The 22,516-nt window shown below is 32.6% G+C and overlaps 2 protein-coding genes across 2 annotated transcripts; both read left to right on the forward strand.

Moving 5' to 3' along the window:
- Positions 1-8,519: 8,519 nt before the first annotated feature.
- Positions 8,520-9,755, forward strand: LOC116006642 (phosphoprotein ECPP44-like). Its single transcript, XM_031247091.1, has 2 exons — positions 8,520-8,893; positions 9,121-9,755. Exons 1-2 carry the CDS (start codon positions 8,657-8,659, stop codon positions 9,511-9,513), a joined length of 630 nt encoding a protein of 209 aa, XP_031102951.1. The 5' UTR covers positions 8,520-8,656; the 3' UTR covers positions 9,514-9,755.
- A 6,620-nt stretch (positions 9,756-16,375) lies between these two features.
- Positions 16,376-20,817, forward strand: LOC116006395 (neutral ceramidase 2-like). Its single transcript, XM_031246747.1, has 8 exons — positions 16,376-16,793; positions 17,520-17,728; positions 17,975-18,518; positions 18,786-19,044; positions 19,132-19,257; positions 19,354-19,417; positions 19,522-19,691; positions 20,189-20,817. Exons 1-8 carry the CDS (start codon positions 16,495-16,497, stop codon positions 20,744-20,746), a joined length of 2,229 nt encoding a protein of 742 aa, XP_031102607.1. The 5' UTR covers positions 16,376-16,494; the 3' UTR covers positions 20,747-20,817.
- The last annotated feature ends 1,699 nt before the right edge of the window (positions 20,818-22,516 follow it).

Genomic DNA, 22,516 nt, shown 5'->3' on the forward strand with positions numbered 1-22,516 from the left:
TTTTTGGTCCACACAGCTGTGTGGTCCACACAGCTGTGTGGACCATGGTCCATGCAATAATGATTGGCGCAATATAACTAATGGGCTTAAAGTTGATTATGAATTCATAGGCCAATCGATACATAATTTGAACCTTGGGCTAATTAATTCCAAATCGATATCTACAATTGGATTTATTGGCAAATTAACTTGGTAACTGATATTAATCGGTCCAAATCAATTCTACTAATTAACCTAATTGACATACATGTATCATGTATGTACAGCCCAATTAACCTAACTGATATTTATTTCCTTGTAAGCCCAATTACATTATATAAGGTTTTGGACACTTATTAATATATTATTAATTTTCAACTCAATTTTATGATGTTAATTCAATTTATGCATGGTAGGCTCAATCCGTTTAAAATCGTGTGCGCGCTCTTAATTTTACCAAATGCGCTTCTAATTCTAATTAACTCGCTTTTCACTAATCACTACTAATTTTTCATCTAGATTTGTCAAACAACGCCTTTATAACTGCTTGTTTCAGTTGAACTTTGGTCAATGGCTATGTTTAGGTTTTCATCACTATAAGTGCTTGTTTCACTTGAACTTTGGTCAACGGCTATGTTTAGGTTTTCATCACTATATTCTTGTTAGGAAATGGTTTGTCTCCTCCAAGTTTTAAATATCATAACGCTTAATGGTAAGTTGGTAAGTTGGTAACTTTTATACACCTATAACCCATTAACTCAAGTTAGTAAAGAAAACTTTTCTTTAATGTTGGACTTTAATTTATTTGAATATTATTGATATCTGGAATAAATTGGAATTAATTAATTAATTAAACTAAATTAATTAATTTTGATTTTTTGTTGGTCCAATAAATGGTTTAATTTGCCTTATCCTAAATATGAATTGCTAAAGTATATGGAATTGTTATATTTGGCCAAGGTTATCACATCATTGCCGACCATTGTGGGAAGCTAAGTAAGCTTGCAATGCACTTTTTTGTTGAATTATTGCACAATTGACAGCCAAGCACAATTGGAGTCTGGTCAGCCGAGCACAATTTTGGAGGAGATAAGTCATAATAATGTGTTTGAAAGTAATTTGGCATGTTTAATAAAGATGGATTGAACTGGTAAGTTCTTATATTTTGAGCCCATTTAAATTATTTTAGATAACTTTTGATAAGAGACTTTTATACCCTACTATCAAATTTTGCCGTACATAATTATCTTTGTGTTTGTTTACTTTTGTTATATAAAAGTTTAGAGGTTTTAACCAATAAACTACTCCACAAAAAATAATAACAATAACAACAACAACACCAATAATAATTTCAAAATAATAATAATAATAATTTCAAAATGATTTCATTATAAGTTTGATAAAATCTTATTAAAACTAGTTAATGAACAGTTTATGAAGGAAATAAAAACAATATTACGAATATCCTCAATTTCAACTTCCCGTCCAAAACAGACCTATAATATTATGGTTTGCCTAATATTGTAAAATATGGTAATACAATTCCTATCCCTAATACTAATATTGTAAAATATGGTAATACAATTCCTATCCCTAATACAAATATTGTAAAATATGGTAATACAATTCCTATCCCTAATACAATTGTAAATTAATATGGTAATACAATTCCTATCCCTAATACAATTGTAAATTAAAATAGAATTCCTAATAAAATATATTATTCCCTACGTTCCTATTCGTAATACAAATCTAGACTAGAATTACTAATGGTAATAATTCAGTATATATATTTCTCTGCAATGCAATCTATACTATTAATAAAAACAATATCCTCAGTTTCAACTTTCCGCCCAAAACAGACCTATAATATTATGGTTTGCGTAATATTGTAAAATATGGTAATACAGTTCCTATCCCTAATACAATTGTAAATTAAAATAGAATTCCTAATAAAATATATTCTTCCCTACGTTCCTATTCGTAATACAATTCTAGACTAGAATTACTAATGGTAATAATTCAGTATATATATTTCTCTGCAATGCAATCTATACTATTAATAAAAACAATATCCTCAGTTTTAACTTCCCGCCCAAAACAGACCTATAATATTACAATTTGCGTAATATTGTAAAATATGGTAATACAGTTCCTATCCCTAATACAATTGTAAATTAAAATAGAATTCCTAATAAAATATATATTTTTCCCTACGTTCCTATTCGTAATACAATTCTAGACTAGAATTACTAATGGTAATAATTCAGTATATATATTTCTCTGCAATGCAATCTATACTATTAATAAAAACAATAGCCTCAGTTTTAACTTCCCGCCCAAAACAGACCTATAATATTATGGTTTGCGTAATATTGTAAAATACGGTAATACAATTCCTATCCCTAATACAATTGTAAATTAACATAGAATTCCTAATAAAATATATATTCTTCCCTGCGTTCCTATTCGTAATACAATTCTAGACTTGAATTACTAATGGCAATAATTCAGTATATATATTTCTTTGCAATGCAATCTATACTATTAATAAAAACAATTCCTATCCCTAATACAATTGTAAATTAAAATAGAATTCCTAATAAAATATATTATTCTCTACGTTCCTATTCGTAATACAATTCTAGACTTGAATTACTAATGGCAATAATTCAGTATATATATTTCTTTGCAATGCAATCTATACTATTAATAAAAACAATTCCTATCCCTAATACAATTGTAAATTAAAATAGAATTCCTAATAAAATATATTTTTCCCTACGTTCCTATTCGTAATACAATTCTAGACTTGAATTACTAATGGCAATAATTCAGTATATATATTTCTTTGCAATGCAATCTATACTATTAATAAAAACAATATCATCAGTTTTAACTTCTCGCCCAAAACAGACATATAATATTATGGTATGGTTTGCGTAATATTGTAATAAATATGAAAATTTGGCATAATTCAACCCGCAAGGTCAACCAATTTTCTGAACGACATTCGTGCATGCAGGTGTCGACGCACGAGTCAAGCCTTTTTAAGTTCATTTTGGGATTTCATTTGCACCCCCCCCCCCTTGCGCGCGCGAGAGAGATCCTCTATGCTATACAATTCAATAAGCCTTAGAAAAATCTTGTATAAGTAGTGGTGCAAACCACTTCTCAAACCAATATGGGACAAAAGTTACTTGAAAGGTTTTTTCTATATTTTTCTAACTCAAATGGGTCAACTTTGAGAACCTATTTCTCATTCACCCATTATCAGTTTTGAGCGTACAATATATCAATCTTTTCGTCTAACTACGAAGAACACGAAGCTACTTTGACCCGACCCAAATCGAAAGTGGACCCCACATATATTTGTACCACAATATTGCCTGTAAAATGCCATTTTATGCTAATTTTTTTCCAACAGTTATTTGTCCAGAGAATATCAACGTGTTGAAGGAAGAATATGATATATAGTGAAGGGCAATATCATCTTCACTATATATCATGTTATACTTACTGAATATCAAAATATAAGTGTACCTCAAGATCTTGCAATAACTAACCGACAAGTAATTAAATTAATGAATATGATGCAATAATGTAAATTATCTACCTATTGCATTTATACATTTATTTTAGAACACTGAATTTTTGTGATATTTGTTGAATGCAAGGAAAACTCATACTATAATTGCATTTATACACTTATTCATACTCATATTCGATGTTATAATTTATATAATTGTATATCAATTCAAATATTTCTTAAAATATTATAACAAATTCATTCCGTGCAACGCACGGTGAAAATACTAGTCTTATTAAAACTAGTTAATGAACAGTTTATGAAGGAAATTAAAACAAATATTATGACAATCTAATTAATCACATCATATTTATTAATCATTATATTAACTTTATCCTAAAATTATTGATTTACATATTTGAATTACTTTTTTTTTTCATTATAAACAAAAATAATTTGATAATAATTCATTTATAATATTAATGAAGTTATATATATATATATATATATATAATATGTATATTAAGTTTCATAACTCACAGAACTCTTGCCATTAACGCTTTGAAAACTTTGATAAAGTGAGAAAACTTTGATTAAAATTAAGAAAAAACTAATAATAATAATGGGCGGGCCTCGGAAATTAAAGGAATTTATCGGTTACATTTCCAAGGCCTTAAAAATCGCAAGGAGGTTGGCCGAAAGAACGTCAAACCGACCTTCTGTCATGCAGTGGGCTCCACCCGTGTACTGATTTGTGTTTATTAAGGAAACCTCACAAGGAGGTGATGGGGACCCACACCAAATATAAATAAATAAATAGATGCCTCTTCACGAAGAAGTTGGGAATCTCGAAATTGCTCCCACCCTCTAAACTACGGTTACGTGTTCATCTGCTCACGCACCGCCCTTGGCCCCATCAAACCTTTATCCAATCAAGGCCGACCACTTCAGTTTCGCCTAAAATAACTAATTATTTTAACCAAATTTCTGTACTCAACCCACACGCATTTATATATATATATATGTTTAGTCACGGGTGCGGGAAAGCTCTCAAGTGAAACATGCGGATAAATCTCAGTCTTACATCAATTACTCTTTAAAAAAATTCACCACCTACGATCCTAAAAAATATACACCGGAAGACACAAAAACGTGCACTGAAAGACACATAGATGTGAAACAATTATTGAAAATACTAAATTTAATATAGGTTTTTCAATAAAAATCATAAATGACCATAAATAATAAACAAACAAACAAGATTCAACTCAAATTAGTAATTAGTGATTAAAATTAACTAATCTTTTAAAAAAAGTTTGCAAACTACGATCTTCAAAAGTGTGCACTAGAACGCTCAACAATGTGCATTCCAAGGCAAAACAATATGCATTTCGAAAGTACAAAAATATGCTTTGGAAGACTCAACAATGTGTTCTGAAAGGCTCAACAATGTGCACTGGGAGGCACATCAATGTGCTCTATAAGGCACAACATTGTGCTCTGCAAGAAGAAAAAAATGCACTAATTGACAAAAAAATTAACTTACACAAAATTACCATAATGCAAACGCATTTTTTTAAAAGATATCTATCTCCATTCTAGACCCTTGATCTAGAATTAATGGATGAGATTAAACCTTATTTTTCACCTAAGGAATGCTTTTCATTATATATATATGTGTGTGTGTGTGTGTGTGTGTGTGTGTTGGATTTTATCAAACAAGAACAATGTCATCATGTAAAAAATAATAATTGATCTCAGTCGTCAATAATCAGAGTTTAAAATAATTGTATATTTTAATAAAAAAATAATCATCAATTTTATAATTATCAAAAAATTTTAACAGCATAATTCATTTTATAATCAAGTATCATTTATCTTACGAAATTCTGTGCAATCAAATATACCATGCAAGATTGTATGGATCCTCCTAATGTGTTTTGGGAACTATTTGTTTTGGAAACTATTACAAATGAGTAATATTTATTTAATGTAAATTTCTATATAGTATAATGCAAAGATTGTATAATGTGATAACTATTAACACCTTAAAAATTCTCATTAATTTAAATTTAATTTTTTTTTAAATATACACCACATGCATCAGTACATTTAAAATCAAAATCAAGTTGGGTTATTATCAAATTTTATTTTTTTAAAAAAAAATCCTTCAACTTATTATTCTATTTATAAAGTTTAAATACATGACTTTCATTTAAATAAGTATACACTAACTCAATGGCATTTTTGTGTCTCTTACATTAAAATATACAATTTTAAGAAACTATTTTCTCATCCCAAATTTTATTCCTGACATTTATTACATTCGAACATGATAGTATATATTAATTAATCACATTCGAACATGATAGTATATATTAATTAATCTTACCATGAGTTTATCAACGAGAGAGATCTTATAATAATGTTTTTTTTTAATACTGTTGACTCTGCTACAATCTAGTATCTGGAGCCAACGCCCCCACTAGGGATCAAATTTGTGACCTCTCACTTGGGAGGGCCACATCTATGCCGCTTAACAACAAGATTATGATGAAAACATAGCAACATACTTGCAATATTTGGTACAATTTTTCTTAATATTTTATTTTATAACATGATATTATTGTATCTAAGGGCATCCACACCTGTGGATATTATTTAGTTTTTGCAGATGAAATAACTTGGAATAGGTTTATAACTAGTGTGGGAAGGGGTTATTTTCAAGTTTTTTATTCATGCAAGTTAATGTATAATTGTGGGTCCATTTTGAGCATAGAACACAAAGAAATTTACAGATGAATTACGCAGGTGCGCGTTTTATTTTTTTTCCTTTGCTTCCTCTCTCCTCTCCATTATCTTTCCTACCATGATGGATAAAAACCACAAAAAACCAATACTGATAAGGATGCTCTTTTTTTTTCTTTTTTTTTTTTATGAATAGGAGGGACGAAAGCCCCGAGTGGATTAATAAATCCGTCTAGCTGCAACTGTATTTGCGTCGCGATCGAGGATGGTAGTCCCCCACCTATGATAAGGATGCTCTAATATATTGTAATTGATAACTAGACATATTCTTTCGAAGGAATCCTTTTATCTAATTTATAATTTATTAAGTAAATATATAAAATCAATTAATTTACAAATAATTGATAAATATAATATTTTCAAAAAAAAATGATAAATCTAAGGGTCACACTTGTGTGAGACCGTCTCACGGATCCTTATTCGTGAGACGGTCTCACACAAGTTTTTGCCTAAATCTAATAAAATTTTCTTTAAAAAGAAAAAAAGAAAAAAGCCTTTGTATGATAGTAAATACTCGTAACATTGTTTTTTTTTTTTTTCAATAATTTTTGTATGTCATGTCCGATCGACGTGCACACACTCACGTTGTTGTCCGACGTGGCGAGATTTTGCTGGCTATTTAGGAGTCAGATGACAGCGTGACTCCCTCCCCTTCCTTAAATTATTTATAATTCATGGTGGATTCAGTACACCTAAATGATGCTTATGGATGCCACTTTTATCAAGCTTAATATTCAATTCTGTTCGACAAACAAACTTTTGTTTCTCATATTATAATTTCAAGAAGAGTTGTATTATACAATTTTTTTTAGACAAAAATATCCATGATATTATAACTTTTATTACCTTTTCTTATTGTTATTACCATGTACATGCATACACAATATCTTTTCTTATAAATTTCTCAATGATAATAATGTGTGTAAAACATTATATATTGGAGTAATATAAGGAATAAATTTGATTTCAGTTATTTTTTTAATTAAATATTATCATAATTATCATAATTAAAAAAGAAATATTATCATAATTATATTTAGTAATTTATCATACCTAAATTCTTACTTTAATAATATTAATCATACTATAATTATTTGTCTTTCAATGATATATGATATGTTGACTTTATCAACTATGAATTCCACAACTATAAATTTTGTTTAAAAAAAAATTATACTCTTATTTTTAAAAATATTTTAATATAATTAAGATTTTAACATTTAGTATTAATATTGAGCATCTATTTTTCACAATCGCACGTATAAAATACTAAGTATATAAATAATAATTTAGGTGTGTAGAGAAATGTTAATATCTCAACCACGGAAACAAATCGTGAAATTAGTTTTCACCTTTTACATGATTTCTATGATTCATTTAATAGTAGCGGTTTCAGTATCACAAAATCACACTAAACTCAGTCTTACTTCCAAGTCAGGTGCATGTGTACTGCTTGACTTCCGGACTTCATGCGTTACTTTTTTATTGATGAGATGTGTGATCTTACATCAATATAATGTGAAAGAGAAAAAAGCATTTTCAATTCTTTTTTTTTTTTTTAACAAGCATTTACAATTCTTAATTAAGATAGGTAATATTTTGTAAATTTATTTTTAGTGCCGACCTAAGTTTAATTTGTCTTAGATGATAACTTTTTTTTTTTTTTTGAAACTCATGATTCTTTACAAAATGTAGCACTTGTTCTATATTTCTCGATATTTTTCAGTCCAAAAAATAATGTCCTACCACCGGAGTTAAATACCACCTATTTAAAATGGTAATAAAAGTATCATCACACTACATAGTAGTTAGCAACAATTAATCAATTTAAAACACTTCAATCATAATTTATTTAAACAATCTCTTATTAATTTCCTAAACTCACGGTTAGTATTTAGTCCTTAGAAAGCTTAATGACAAAGATAGGGACAACACAAATTGAAATCCAAATGTGGGCCATGCCATGTAAGATGTCGGCAAAAAGACTACTGGATCGTACATACTGAATTGTAACGATTCGTGCCCAAACGTTAACCGCCCACGTCGATTCGTCAATCACACACTTTGGATCACTTGACAGCGTTTGATGACTTGTTTTTCTTCGATTGGTTTTAAAAACAAAATTTAAAAAATCAAAAATAAAATATTTCCCCAGAGCGTAACGTCCGCGTTCGAGATCCCTATAAAAGCCCCCCATTGGAGAACTCTTTTCATCACCTTCAAATCCAAGCATAGAATATTGTAGAAAACATATATTGATTGATTGTATTGCCTGTTAGTTAAGGTAGTGTTGGTATCTATCAATCTTTTCATATTTTTCTCCTTTTTTGTTGAGTGATTATGGCGGAGGAGTGCCACCGTGACCAGGAGGAGCAAGTGGTTGTCAAGGCTGAGGATAGGGGTTTGCTTGACTTCTTGGGGAAGAAGGAGGAGGAGAAGAAGCCTCACTGCGCCGAGGAGGAAGCCATTTCCGGCGAGTTTGGGGAGAAGGTCCATGTCTCCGAGCCGCCGCACGGGGTGGAGTATAAGGAGGAGAAGAAAACGCTCCACCGCTCCTCTAGCAGCTCTAGTAGCTCTGTAAGTCATATATATCCATTGATGCCTAATTAATCTCTCTGGATTTTTTCCTAAAAATCAGTAAATTCCATTTTGTAACCTTAGTCGATAAATGATCCTAGGTTACTTTAGGCTGGTAGACTGCTTCTAGTAGTTATAGTATAGATTTTGTATTTTCATTTACTTTCTGGTTATGGAGTCAATAATCTGACCAGTTTGACTGGTTGATCTGACCTTATTTTTTTTAGAGCGAGGAGGAATATGAAGAGGATGGTGTGATCAAGAAGAAAAAGAAGGAGAAGAAGGGGTTGAAGGAGAAGATCAAGGAGAAACTCTCCGGCGAAGAGCATCAGGGTGAAGTTGACACCAGCGTTCCGGTGGAGAAATGCGATGACGAGGAGCCGGCGGAGGAGAAGAAGGGGTTCTTGGACAAGATCAAGGAGAAGCTCCCCGGAGGAGGGCAAAAGAAGGCTGAGGAGGAAGTGGCACCGCCGCCGCCTCCGGCACCGGCGGCTGAGCACCACGATGGGGAGCCCAAGAAAGGGTTCTTGGACAAGATCAAGGAAAAGCTGCCTGGGTACCACCCAAAGACTGAGGAAGAAAAGGAGAAAGAGAAAGAGAAAGATGGGGAATGTCATTAAGAAAGCTATGCATGCTGGGGTTGCCATGATTGTGCTGTTTCTTTGATGGTCATTGTTATAATTATTATTATTTGTATCTTTTGCTTTTTTGCTTTGTTTGCTTTGCTTTGCTTTGTTCTGCTTAATTCCCTTCGCTTTTGTATTTTTGATGATGAAGGATATATATGCTTTGCTGTAAGTACTTTATGTGCTTAATATCAACTGATTCCTATATATATTTATTATAAGATTTTATTTCATCCTATTCTTAGCACTTTTATGTGACTCAGTATAAACGATTGTAACGAAAAAAATTTCGCAACTTTTGTAATAATTCGTCATGTTGATATATCAAATTCAAAATCGATATCTCATATAATAGATTTTGATAATATTGGAACATAGTACCTTTCGAGTTAAAGGATGTGTAGCTAGTCTACAGTTCCTATCCAAATGTATATTGGAGTATTGGATAAAGTTCACGCCGGACCATACCCAACAAATGGTTATAAGGATGTAAAACAATTTAAGTTGCCTATTATAACTAATTGGTTTAAAACCACAAAGTCGAAGATAGCTCTCATAAATAGTGGAACTTGAAACTCTGTCCGGCATGGTACTCTACTGCATAAATATCTAATGATATTACAATTAATTTTTGAATGGCAAGTTCTGATAATTGATTGGTTGAAAACAATACATATCCAAATTTTGAAAAGTTGATCAAAATAATAATATTATTGAACATTGAGTGGGGGTACGTAACGTTGATGTCAATCAACTTCAACAAGTAATGTTCCATTGAAAAAGTTAGAGAAGTTGAATACGCAAATATTATTTGAGATAAAGAATTATTAAGCCATGAAGTTTCTAGCTATAACCAGATGGCAGGCATGGTCCTCCTCTATCCATATATGGCATGGCCCTCCCCTATCTTCACTAATCAGTACCTCCTAATTAAAAAAAAAAAATGCAAAAGATAAAGTAAATGACATCTAATAATTTTATTAATTAAATTTACCATCACCCATACTCCCCGGTCTTCTCCCAAATTGTGTTTGATGACGAAGGACAAATAAAATGTATAGAGAAACTTTTGCTTAATTGTATCCCCGTGTAACTATTTCACTTCCAATTGCATCTATTATCGACGTATTTACATATTTTATGCGAATCTAATCAATTATTTCATTTTTTTTTTTTAGTTTTCTTCAATATAGTCCATTTTGGTTTCAATCATAATATGTTACTCATTTTTTTTTTGAAAAGATATGTTACTCATTTATTGCGCTTATTTAAAGGTTGGTTGGAGATTTATAAACGGTTGGATTAAATGAGCAGTACTCACTCCAAAATGAAGAATCATGAATTTTCTGTGTAAATTTTCTATTCACAATATAATTCCTACTAAATTTGCATACCAAACTTTGTACATGGATTGATTGTTTTTGTCATAGTTTTGTACGTACATGTGATTTGATCCGTCTGTAAAGTGAAATTTTGCCGACAATTAACAATGCTAAAACTCACATAATTATTAACTAAATTATCAAATATACTTTTTAATATATAATATGAGTCCTACAACTTTTATGATTTTTAAAAAAAGTATAAAATATTATTTTTTTTAAAAAATTACAACTATAATTTTAATATTAAATATTAATGTTGGGCATTTATTTTTACGCATCGCACATAGAAAAGACTAGTGTGTGTTTGTGTGTGTGTGTGTGTGTATATATATATATATATATATTTTTTGAATACTATTGACTCTATTACAATGTAGTATCTGTTTCGTACATACTATTGACTCTATTGACTCTTTTATATTTAATGGATGGGTTTTTTTTTTTTTTTTTTTTCTCTCCCTTATGTTTGATTCCATTATTCAAAAGTAGAAGGGGTAAAATGGTAACGAGTTTTGAAATTACTAAATGATTTGAATCCAATAGAAGGATGATAAAAGTAGGCAAACAAATATGGTAATAGTTATCAAAACCTATAGTTGGGTGCAAAAAGTCTCAAACCAAATAGGGAAAATTATGCTATGAACTCGGGTCCAAAACTTGCGTCTAGAATAACGATGTCGTTAGTGTCATCGTTTCCTCAACCAATGATATTTTTTGTGAATATAGAGTTCAAAAATTGTGAATATAGATTTAAAAATTGTGTTATAATGTTGAATATACAAGGTGGATCCGGATCCATGGCATAACAACTTACCAAACACACCCTGAATACTGCTCAACTTGCGATCATTGTGCCTATGTTTTGCGCACCTAGTTGAAAAGGTAGCTAAAAGTTGAAAATGAGTTGAAAACTGAAAAGCTATAAACTCGAAGCTGAAATCTGAAGAGTTGGTAAACTGCTAGTTGTTATGCTTAAAAGTGTTTGGTAAAACTAGCTTTTGATAAGCTGATAAATTTAAAAAGACTAAAAAGTACGTCTTCATATAATTTAAATAGTTTTAAATTTAAATAGGTTTGTTTATATATTAAAATATTTTTGAAAGTAAACGTAGCTGCGCTATTCCATTAATTCATAACATAAAACGTTTATATCAACGATCAATAAAATGGTAAACCATTCCTTACAGTCAGACATAGAAACAACTTTTCTAATTATGCTATAGAAAACTTAAATCGCAGACTGTTTCATAACTAGGAAGCTATGTTCCTTCAAGGAGCTTAAAGCTTCATCAAAGATCTGGGTCTTCGTCATCATTCTTTTTCGCTCGTTGCCCAGGATAAGATCAACACTTGCTGAAACCAAACTAAACGATTTATTCTAATGAAAATGAAAAGCTCGTGAAAGTAACGAGAGGAAAATGCTCGTGAAATTAACGAGAGGAAAACACAATAATAGAGAAAATAAAAAATGGGTAAAGTCAAAGTAGGGTTAGGAGTTCAAGACTACCAACACAAACCCCAAAACCTACCTACTATTATTTTATTCAAAGGGAGAGAAAACGGAAGGAGGGAGGAAGAAGCTTGTGCGGCAGGGAGCGGTGGTGGGAGGCGGGGGTCTGGCTGCGAAGGAGGGAGGTGGTGGTGGGATGCGGTGGCTGTTGGCCGGAGAAGGGTGGTGGCGGCACGGCAGCAGGAGGTGGAAGAGAGCAGCGACGGCGGGACGGAGTTTGGCTAGATCTGCGGCGGTGGTCGGGGCGGAAGAAGAGCGAGAGCACTAGTAGAAGGTGACCAAAACCGCCGGCTCAAAGCTCCATTAGAGCTCCGGCCGGAGGCCGGCGGTGGAAGCCGAAGTTGAGCAGCAGAGAAAGGCGTTTGGTTTTAGAGAGAGAAGGTTTGTTTATATATTAAAATATAAAATAATGAAATCAATATATTTTAATAAAATATAAAGTAAGAACATACATTTAAAAATATATACAGTAAAACAAAATTCTTATAATTCATAAGATTAGTTCATACAAAAATTAATGTTCAAATACAAATGTCAAATTGAAATTACAACCAAACATATTGAAAAGAAAAAGCCAAAAGGGTTTTAATTGGGAGGGGTACGGTAAAGGAAGTCATTTATTTAAAATAATAAGGATAAAGATGGAAAAAAGTTAAAAATCTACTAGCTTATTTTGAGAACATTACCAAACAGAGCTTATAACTTATTAGTAAATTAAAATAAGCTATAAGCTTCTAAACAAACTCTGTCAAACAGAGCCTATACCATGTACCATGTTCCACATTGCAAGATGGACTATAGACATAAGGTTCATTTTTAGTATACTAAATGTTCATGTGTAATACATCGAATGTTCATTTTTGAATATTTATTTTTTGTATATAGATAGCAATACTACCAAAAATGAACTTTTAATATATTTCAATAAACTAAAAATGAATTGTTGTACATGGTCCATAATATAATTTGCCCTCAACTTGTTGGTGGGCTTCTTTTAATGGTGTCCACAGGCTTATTCAACTGCCTCTCCAAATTAGCAACTATTCTTATCTCCACAATTTGTCCGGCCTTAAGTGCACAATTTGCCTAATTAAGTGCACAATTTGCCTAACTGTGCTATCTCGTGCCTCTAAATCTCTAATGCTGCAATAACTTGATTTGGATCTCATGTAAAAGTTTATTTTGAAAACTGATAAATAATAGTAGTAAAGTAAATCACACCATATTCAACTTGGTTCAGAAGTATTCTTCTATGAAAATTTGTGAGATCACTTAATGATGATTTAGAATAGTAGTCTTGACACAAAAGCTTTTTAATACAACTTAGGAAATTCTTAATTTGTGAGGCAGTTCTCGTATTATGATAGAAGCCTAAATCCACTATGAGCACAATTTAAAGTACAAAATTAAGAAATTTATAATACTTAATTAGCTCTAGTAGATTGTATGATCTAGCTCGCAGAATTATTTGGGGAGATGGAGACAGAGCTGATTTTAGATTTTTTTTTGGTGCCAAAACGAGACCATACATTTCAATCTCTCGAACACTGCCACCACCAGCCTCGACGGCCCGACGCTGACAACGATAGGCCTTGGAGCGCAAATGCATGTCCCTGAAATGCGAATGCATGTTCTATCTTCTCATCGTGACGATATATCATTTTCACTCTTATCAACACGTAATTTGTTTCTATATTGTTGGAAAAATTAGGTTGATAATGTGAAATTATATTAATTAAGGAAATGATATGCCATGGAATAACCATTGTGATAGAAACGAATTCGTCGCTACTGGTGCAAGCTCACAACAACGTACGGTATCACCCTCAAAGGTTAACACAACAATCCCAATCTCCGTTCATCCGGGGTAGGGATTGAAACTTACACATCATATTTATAGTAATTATGAGACAAGAAAGAGATTAGACAATCTTTGTCTGATGCCTGAAATAATATAGTTCTCACTTAAATAATATAGGCCAAGTAGATATACTCCACATACTATCATAATAGATCTTGACCACTCACCAACTTGTAGGGAACCACAAATTTTTTATTGACTTGTATTTTTCTCAACACACTGGTCGGGCCTTCCCTATCTATTGTATTTAAAGTAATATAGTATTGGCAGACTTTATTTTTTAAAATGTGGGTTCGATATTAATGTAGTATCATGAATTGATTTCAAGAGATCGAATAAATAACATTTTAAATTGTATTAGTCATATTTGGATAATTTAAATGTAATGAGATAAGAGTAAGTTAAGTCCATCAATTTTCCACTTAGAATTAAATATGCCGATTAGGTCGTAAAATGTCGAGCGTAGTAGACAAAGGGCATACTTTGCTAAAACCAGCACATTCGGAACTGCCTAAGAATTGAAGCTATCAGACAGACAGACAAAACTACCTTTCTTCGCAAACTACTATATTCATATTCATATTCAATTGATGATAGCAACACCTTTCCTAGGTCACCTGTCCTAATCAATGCGCAGCTCCAAGAAATTCCAAAGCTAATAAGATTCACTTTTTTTTTTTAAATAAATGGAGTAACATTATATTGATTTATGAATTTGTGATAAAATGTTTTAAATTCAAATATATTAATTAAAATATTTCTTTAGCGTTTTATGTAATTTTATACTTATGAAGGTAGGTTTGATTCGTAAGCTTAAAAGACATTATTTTTTAATGTTATTTGAACTTTGTATTTGTGATGGTGTGCCATTTGACATTTCAAATGTTAATACTTAATAGTGAACTTTACATGCAAATGAATCGGATTTGAAGATTAAACTTGTTACAATTAAGTTTAATTGTATTAAAAAATTATGTTCAATTGAATTTACAAGTATTTAAGCTAGGTTTTTTTTTTAAAAAAAAAATATACGTCTTAAAAATCAAGACAAATCAATCCTCAATGTCTAAAATGACAAAAGGAGGAGTCAAGTTCCAAACAACATATGTTGGAAAAAGCTAAATAGGCATGTATTTGTCAAAGGTAAATATTAATTAGGCTATATTTGGCAAATCTAGCTGAAACGGTAGCTAAAAGCTGAAAAGTAGCTGAAAGCTGAAAAGCTATAAGCTCGAAGCTGAAATCTGAAGAGCTGTTAAGTTAGCTGTTATGCTTAAAAGTGTTTGGTAAAATTAGCTTTTTGATAAGTTGATAAATGTAAAAAGACTAAAAAGGACATCTTCATAAAAGTTAATTAGTTTTAAATTTAAATAGCTTTGTTTACATATTAAAATATAAAATAATGAAATCAATATAATTTAATAAAATATAAAGTAAGAACATATATTTGAAAATATATAAAGTAAAACAAAATGTTTATAATTTATAAAATTAGTTCATACAAAAATTATTGTTCAAACACAAATATCAAATTAAAATTACAACGAAACATATTGAAGAAAAAATGCCAAAAGAGTTTTAATTGGGAGGGACAAATGATGTCGTTTATTTAAAATAATAAGGATAAAGATGGAAAAAAGTTAAGAAGCTACTAGTTTATTTTTGAAAAGCTACCTGAAGTAGCGTTTCAAAATAAGCTCTTATTTTAAGCTACTAGCTTATTTTGAGAGCATTACCAAACAAAGCTTATAGCTTATTAGTAGCTTAAAATAAGCTATAAGCTCCTAAATAAGCTCTGCCAAACACAGCCTTAATCATTATTCTTTTACAAAGCTAAATAGGTATGTATGTATTTATTTATTTATTTTTAGTACTACAAGCTAAATAAGTATGTATTTATTCTATTACCTAATTAATAGACAAGTATGAAGAGTATACTTTTTTTTTTTTTTGAAAATACGAAGAGTATACTTGATAGAGAAAATACTATATATTGAGATTACGGGTGCTCTGCAGAAAATGATAATCTCATTATAATTTTTCTTTTTCTTTTTTTCCACTCCTCAAAACCTTTTCAAATTTGTCTACTCTTTCTCAAAAGTTCCCAAACCCAATTAGACTCTCATATACATCAGCATTTACCAGCTTTACACCTTTGTATATAAATAGTTAACCTCAAAGACATCAAACATAATTCCTTAAACTAGGCAAACCAAAAAATGAGAGGAAAACCGGTAATTGTAGCAATAAGCTTGATTTGTGCGGTGATTGTGGTGGCAAATGGGGAATACTTGATCGGAGTTGGGAGCTACGACATGACAGGTCCGGCGGCAGAGGTTAACCTGATGGGGTATGCCAACCCGAATCAGAACGGCGCCGGCATACATTTCCGGCTGAGAGCCAGGGCGTTCGTCGTGGCCGAGAGTTCGGAAGGTCCTAGGTTTGCGTTTGTCAATCTTGATGCTGGGATGGCTTCTCAACTTGTCACCATTAAAGTGGTTGAGAGGCTAAAGTCGAGGTAAGTATGTGTATGCAGTTCAGCTAATTCTAGCTACTCACCCACTAATTTCACCTCACTAGCATTTAGTTAACGTGTTATATGTGTATCATCATTTTTAGTTCTGATGATAACTTAGTAAAATAGCGTTTCTAGTTATTTTATTATAAGTTCTATTGAAATTTATAATTTTTCTTTAATAATTGTTGTTGACAAATATGATAATAGAATTGAAGTTTACCTCTTGTTTGTCTTCTCCCCCACCAAATCACGATTCAACTCCATAGCTTAATGGCTAGAAATACAAAAAATGTAGAGTACAAGAATTTATTACACTAATAGAAAATTAAAAGATTAATGTATCGAAGATTGGTAATCCACATTTCTGGCCACTAAACTACTAAAGTATAGAAAAAGAAAAGTACAATTCCATTAATATAATAGCCTTGATGGCTAAAATTTTTGACAAATTCATAAATGAAAAGGCAAAAACACCACTTCTTTAACAACTCAAGAACTAAAAGTAGTGACACTCATACATAGAGACAAAATCCACTATTACGGTATAATTTAGGGTGTAAAATTATAACAATTTTTCTAAACTTCGCCGCCACTGATGAGACAAAATTCACTATTACTAAATACTGCGTATTAAATAGTTCGGTGATTTGGTGGTTTGTGTTGGATCTGAACAATATGTTTAGATAGTAATCAAGTGATTTGTTGATTTTGTGTTTTTGATTAAAGGTATGGCGATTTGTACAATGAGGAAAACATAGCAATTAGTGGGACTCATACACATGCTGGCCCTGGGGGTTATTTACAGTACTTGACTTACACATTTACAGCCCTTGGCTTTGTCAGACAGTCATTTGATGCTCTTGTCACTGCAGTCGAGCTAAGCATCGTCCAAGCTCACCACACTCTCAAGCCTTCCTCCGCCTTCATTAACAAAGGTCACTAAAAAACCACTGTTGAAAATCTCGTCATTTTTATTTTCTAAACACCTAAACTGGTCGGGACCTTAGTCAACAAATTAAAAAATTACAACAAGGTAAACCAGCCTAGCTAGGTTGTCCATAGGTGATCAGCTCAACCCAAGAAAATCAATAGGTTGCTCCCATTAGAGTTGAACTTATAATCTTGTGATTACTGAGTCAATAATAGTACAGTGTTACCAATGAATGATTAATTGTGTGCAGGGGATGTTGATAATGCGGGAATAAATAGGAGTCCAAGTGCATACCTATTCAACCCTCGGGAGGAAAGGGCTAAGTATCCTAAAGACATTGATACCTTGATGACAATGTTGAAGTTTGTGGACAAAAACAGCGGCAAAAGCATCGGAGCATTCACTTGGTTCGCAACTCACGGCACCTCCATGTCCAACACCAATCAACTCATCAGCGGCGACAACAAGGGCGCCGCCGCACGCTTCTTCGAAGACTGGTTCGCCAAAAACTCCTCTTCTAATTCCTCTCCACCACCAAACACTCCTCCGGTATTCTCAAAATTGGAGGCCACAGCCACAGGTGGAGGACAATCATGCAATCAAACCACAAGCCAAGGATTTAAGGTTAGGAAGAATGACGGCACATTATTCGTCGGAGCCTTTTGCCAGTCAAACGTCGGAGATGTCAGCCCCAATGTTGCGGGTGCTGTTTGCACCGACACTGGATTGCCATGCGACTTTAACTACTCAACCTGCAACGGTAACAACCAGCTCTGCATTGGCCGTGGACCTGGGTACGTGGGTACAGATATATATATATAAAATGCATTTTCAATTTGTTCAAATTTATATATATGGGCATATGGATAAGTGATTGTGCATCCTGAAAATATGCATTCCTGTAATTACAATTGCGTATCTAGTAATGTCTGTTTGTTCATTTATTGATTTATGTAATTTTACAATATTGTAATGCCTGATTGTACAGTTCACACTGAATATTGTTCTCATTTGATCAGTCCATATGTATTATGTAATATAATGGCGTAATATATAAATAGGTATCCAGATGAAATATCAAGTACGAGGATGATAGGGGAGAGACAGTTCCAGAAAGCAGTTGATCTGTTTACTTCTGCAACAGATGAGCTGACGGGGAAGATTGATTATCGGCATGCGTATCTCAATTTTACAAACATTGAGGTTGAGTTAGAGGGCAACAAGGTTGTCAGGACATGCCCGGCGGCAATGGGTCCCGGTTTCGCCGCCGGAACTACTGATGGACCTGGTCTTAAAGATTTCCAGCAGGGAAACAACACGGTTCGTTACTAATATAATATTTACTTCCTATATTTCACTTATTTTTTATTAAAATATAATCTATCACTTCTAGTATTCAATTTTCAGATTAGTGAGATATGGATCGCTCTACGAAATACGATTAAAAAACCAAGCGATTACCAAGTGGAATGCCAAAAGCCCAAGGAAGTTTTGCTCACCACCGGCGAAATGTTTTGGCCCTGGCAATGGGCGGTAATTAACTCAACAATCTAACTGTTTATATTTAATTTTGTCATTGAATTGATTACATATCTTCAACTTTGGGCTTTTAATTTCTTGTGGCTGCAGCCTGCAATCCTTCCAATTCAAATACTCAAGATTGGAAAACTGGTGATTTTGTCGGTACCAGGAGGTTGGTTGTTTTCCATTCTTAGCTAGCTTAGCTTCCTTCTACTAGTGTTTTACATGACAGAAATTAATTAAGAAGTAGGAAACTAACGTTTGGGAACATGACAGAGTTTACAACAATGGCCGGGCGGAGATTGAGGGAAGCAGTGAAGGCGACACTGATAAGCAATGGAAATGGGGAATACAATAACGAGACCCATGTTGTCATTGCTGGCCTAACCAACACCTACTCTCAGTACGTAGCCACTTTCGAAGAATACAACCAACAGCGCTACGAGGTAACAACCTAACAGATTTATATGATAATTTATAGTTGTCTTGTTCAACATATATATAAATATGTAATCCATAGGACAACTTCAAAGTTGGTTAAGTCGACTCATAGCTGGAGGAACGGTCTATTAACTTTCTTGGTGTGAACTCGTGTTAATTATAAACAATCAAAGCTGGTTTATCTCTTTGTGCTCCTCCTGGGTGGGGCCCGGTGAAGGACGGGTCAAGCTCAGAATCATGAGGTGGTTAGGAAATTGTTATGCAGAGGCCTGAAAGGTCAAGTCTAACATCCTACCTCTTGAAAATGTGGCAGTATAAAATTATGCCTTTAACTATGAGTTATAGCTTTGGACAAGCTTTCGATATCCTAACAGAACGTATCTTTTGCCGACTAAGGTCACAAAGCAAAGCAGATTTTTTGCTCTTTAGGTAACAAAATTGAATTTGTAGATAATAATATTCCAAGAGATTGGGTACAAATGCAATGTAAATTATGGTGCAGGGTGCATCAACGTTGTACGGTCCACACACATTATCAGCATACATCCAAGAATTCAACAAGTTAGCCAAGGCATTAGCAACAGGGCACAACATCACCGTGAAAGGCCCTTCACCACCGGACCTTCTCTCAGCCCAGGTCAGCCTATTACCCGATCCCCCCGGCGACTATCTTCCCCCGGGAAAACACTTCGGTGACATAAAACAAGACGTCGTCCAGCCCCCCGGGGGGTCATTCAAGAAGGGGGACCGGGTGAACGCCACATTCTGGAGCGCCAACCCGAGAAACGATATGTTAACTGAAGGCACATACGCAGTAGTAGAAATGATGAAAGGCCAGCAGTGGGTGCCTGCATATGATGACGATGATTTCTCACTGTTCTTCAAGTGGAAGAAGGAAAGTGTTGCCAGTTTGACTAGCTCTGCAACTATAGAGTGGGAAATACCAGAGGGGGTTAGCCCTGGGGTTTACAGGTTAAGGCATTTTGGGTCATCCAAGGTTGCATCAGAATCACCCAACTCCTACTTCACTGGTGTTTCCACTGCTTTCACAGTATCCTAGCTAACATCTCTTTTCTGGTTCTCTGAAATAAAAGATGGTTTTCAGCTTATTCAATGAGATATTGCAGTGCAGAGATATCAATTTTGGTATTTCTCTTATTAACATATATAATATATATAGTTAGTAACTGCATATAAACAGCAACATAACAATCAAAGAATGTGTGATTCTTATCCATCCAGATCAGATCATGCATCAATATAATAAAGTTCACAACAATTTCCAGTTGTAACTCAGATCCTCTCCATTACAAAATTTAGGTTTAGTGGCCTATGGCTATCTCAGGTGGTCGACCACCTAATCTAAAGTCAGCACTCCACAGTAGAGTGAGATTTGCAATAGGTCTTTGCAAAAATTTTATGCCTTTTTACATGATGCAGTAAAGATAGAGAATGTATGAGGTGTACACTTTTATCTTCGTTGGAGGTTATGGCACGTAATCTGTGATAATTAGCAACTAGTCACAAGTTTTAGAAAATCAACAAGAAACTACGCAATGATAAGTAAGATAGAATAAACACATATTAACAAAATATAAACATAAAATGAAGGAAATAAGACTTAAGTTAGAGATAACACAATCTACTAGATGCTAGCAAACCTACAGGATTAAGGAATAACACATTACCAAGGAATGTAGGGGATGCACGTAAAATTTCTAGTCTAAAAGTCACTCTCATGACCATCTAAACAAGAATTAGGATGAGAAATTACCCAATTCAACTCGATTGATATATTAATTCCAAGTCTTTCAAAAATACAAAGCATTAAAAAAAATCACATATTTCTCTTATTTTCATAGTGAGAAATAGGGATTATGCTAGGAGTGACTTGGAATATTGACCCAACTTTAATTGTGGCAAAAAATCCTCCAAAAACATATTAATGTGGCCAGTCAAACATTAACAAGATTTTAGTACAAATCATTCATAATATATCTCAAAGAACCCTAGATTATGAATCTACCCTTTATGCATAATCACAAATAGAACATTGAGAAAAATAATACAACTCTAACCCAATCCCCTAAACTAATTACTTATGATTAAAAGGCACAAATAACATAAAAATACAAGGTTAAAGCAAAAACATTGCAAAGGAAACATATAAAAGGGAATATATATAACTCTTTGTTTTGATAATAACTTACTAATAACATAAGAAAATCTACTAACAATTGAATTAAATTTTATTTCTAAACCAATAGTATTAAATGAATTTATTTTAATTATGAAATGTTTAATAAACATTAAAATGATAAAAATAAAAATTAGCTTGATTGATCTCTTCATGAGTATTAACGCTAATCTATAAAATCTAGAATATAGTCTGGCAAAATCAGAAACTTGATTATTAAAAACTATCGTTTCTTCAAAAGATAGTGACACTTAGGATTTTTTTTTCGAAAGATAGTGACACCTAAGGTTAAGAAAGCTTAGTTTGCTTTAATATATTTGGTATGACATAAATACTGTATTTTATTGAACTTAACAATCTAACATGTTTGATTGGTGAGTGGGGTGCTTGCAATGTCAACTCTCAGCCATTGGTTGGTCCACTCATTAATAATAGAGTTTTAATTATACTTTTAAGAATATATACTATTAGTGTACTAATATATATATATATATATTAGATCATACTTGTGTTGCCAATGATCTTGTAGTCAAGTGTCATGTAGTGACTCTCCCAAATATAGGTCATGAGATTGAGTTTCAATGAAAACGATATTGACTCTTTGCGCTTTAACATGTTGAGAAAGGTAGTATT

The sequence above is a fragment of the Ipomoea triloba genome, chromosome 15 (genome assembly GCF_003576645.1).
Source record: "Ipomoea triloba cultivar NCNSP0323 chromosome 15, ASM357664v1".
Taxonomy (NCBI): domain Eukaryota; kingdom Viridiplantae; phylum Streptophyta; class Magnoliopsida; order Solanales; family Convolvulaceae; genus Ipomoea; species Ipomoea triloba.

Bases quoted from the DNA above. Each gene is read 5' to 3' on its own strand.
- LOC116006642 (XM_031247091.1), top strand. From the start codon at position 8,657: ATGGCGGAGGAGTGCCACCGTGACCAGGAGGAGCAAGTGGTTGTCAAG. The intron at 8,894-9,120 runs GTAAGTCATATA...TATTTTTTTTAG, and splicing joins CTAGCAGCTCTAGTAGCTCT to AGCGAGGAGGAATATGAAGA.
- LOC116006395 (XM_031246747.1), top strand. From the start codon at position 16,495: ATGAGAGGAAAACCGGTAATTGTAGCAATAAGCTTGATTTGTGCGGTG. The intron at 18,519-18,785 runs GTACGTGGGTAC...ATATATAAATAG, and splicing joins TGCATTGGCCGTGGACCTGG to GTATCCAGATGAAATATCAA. The intron at 19,045-19,131 runs GTTCGTTACTAA...TTCAATTTTCAG, and splicing joins TCCAGCAGGGAAACAACACG to ATTAGTGAGATATGGATCGC.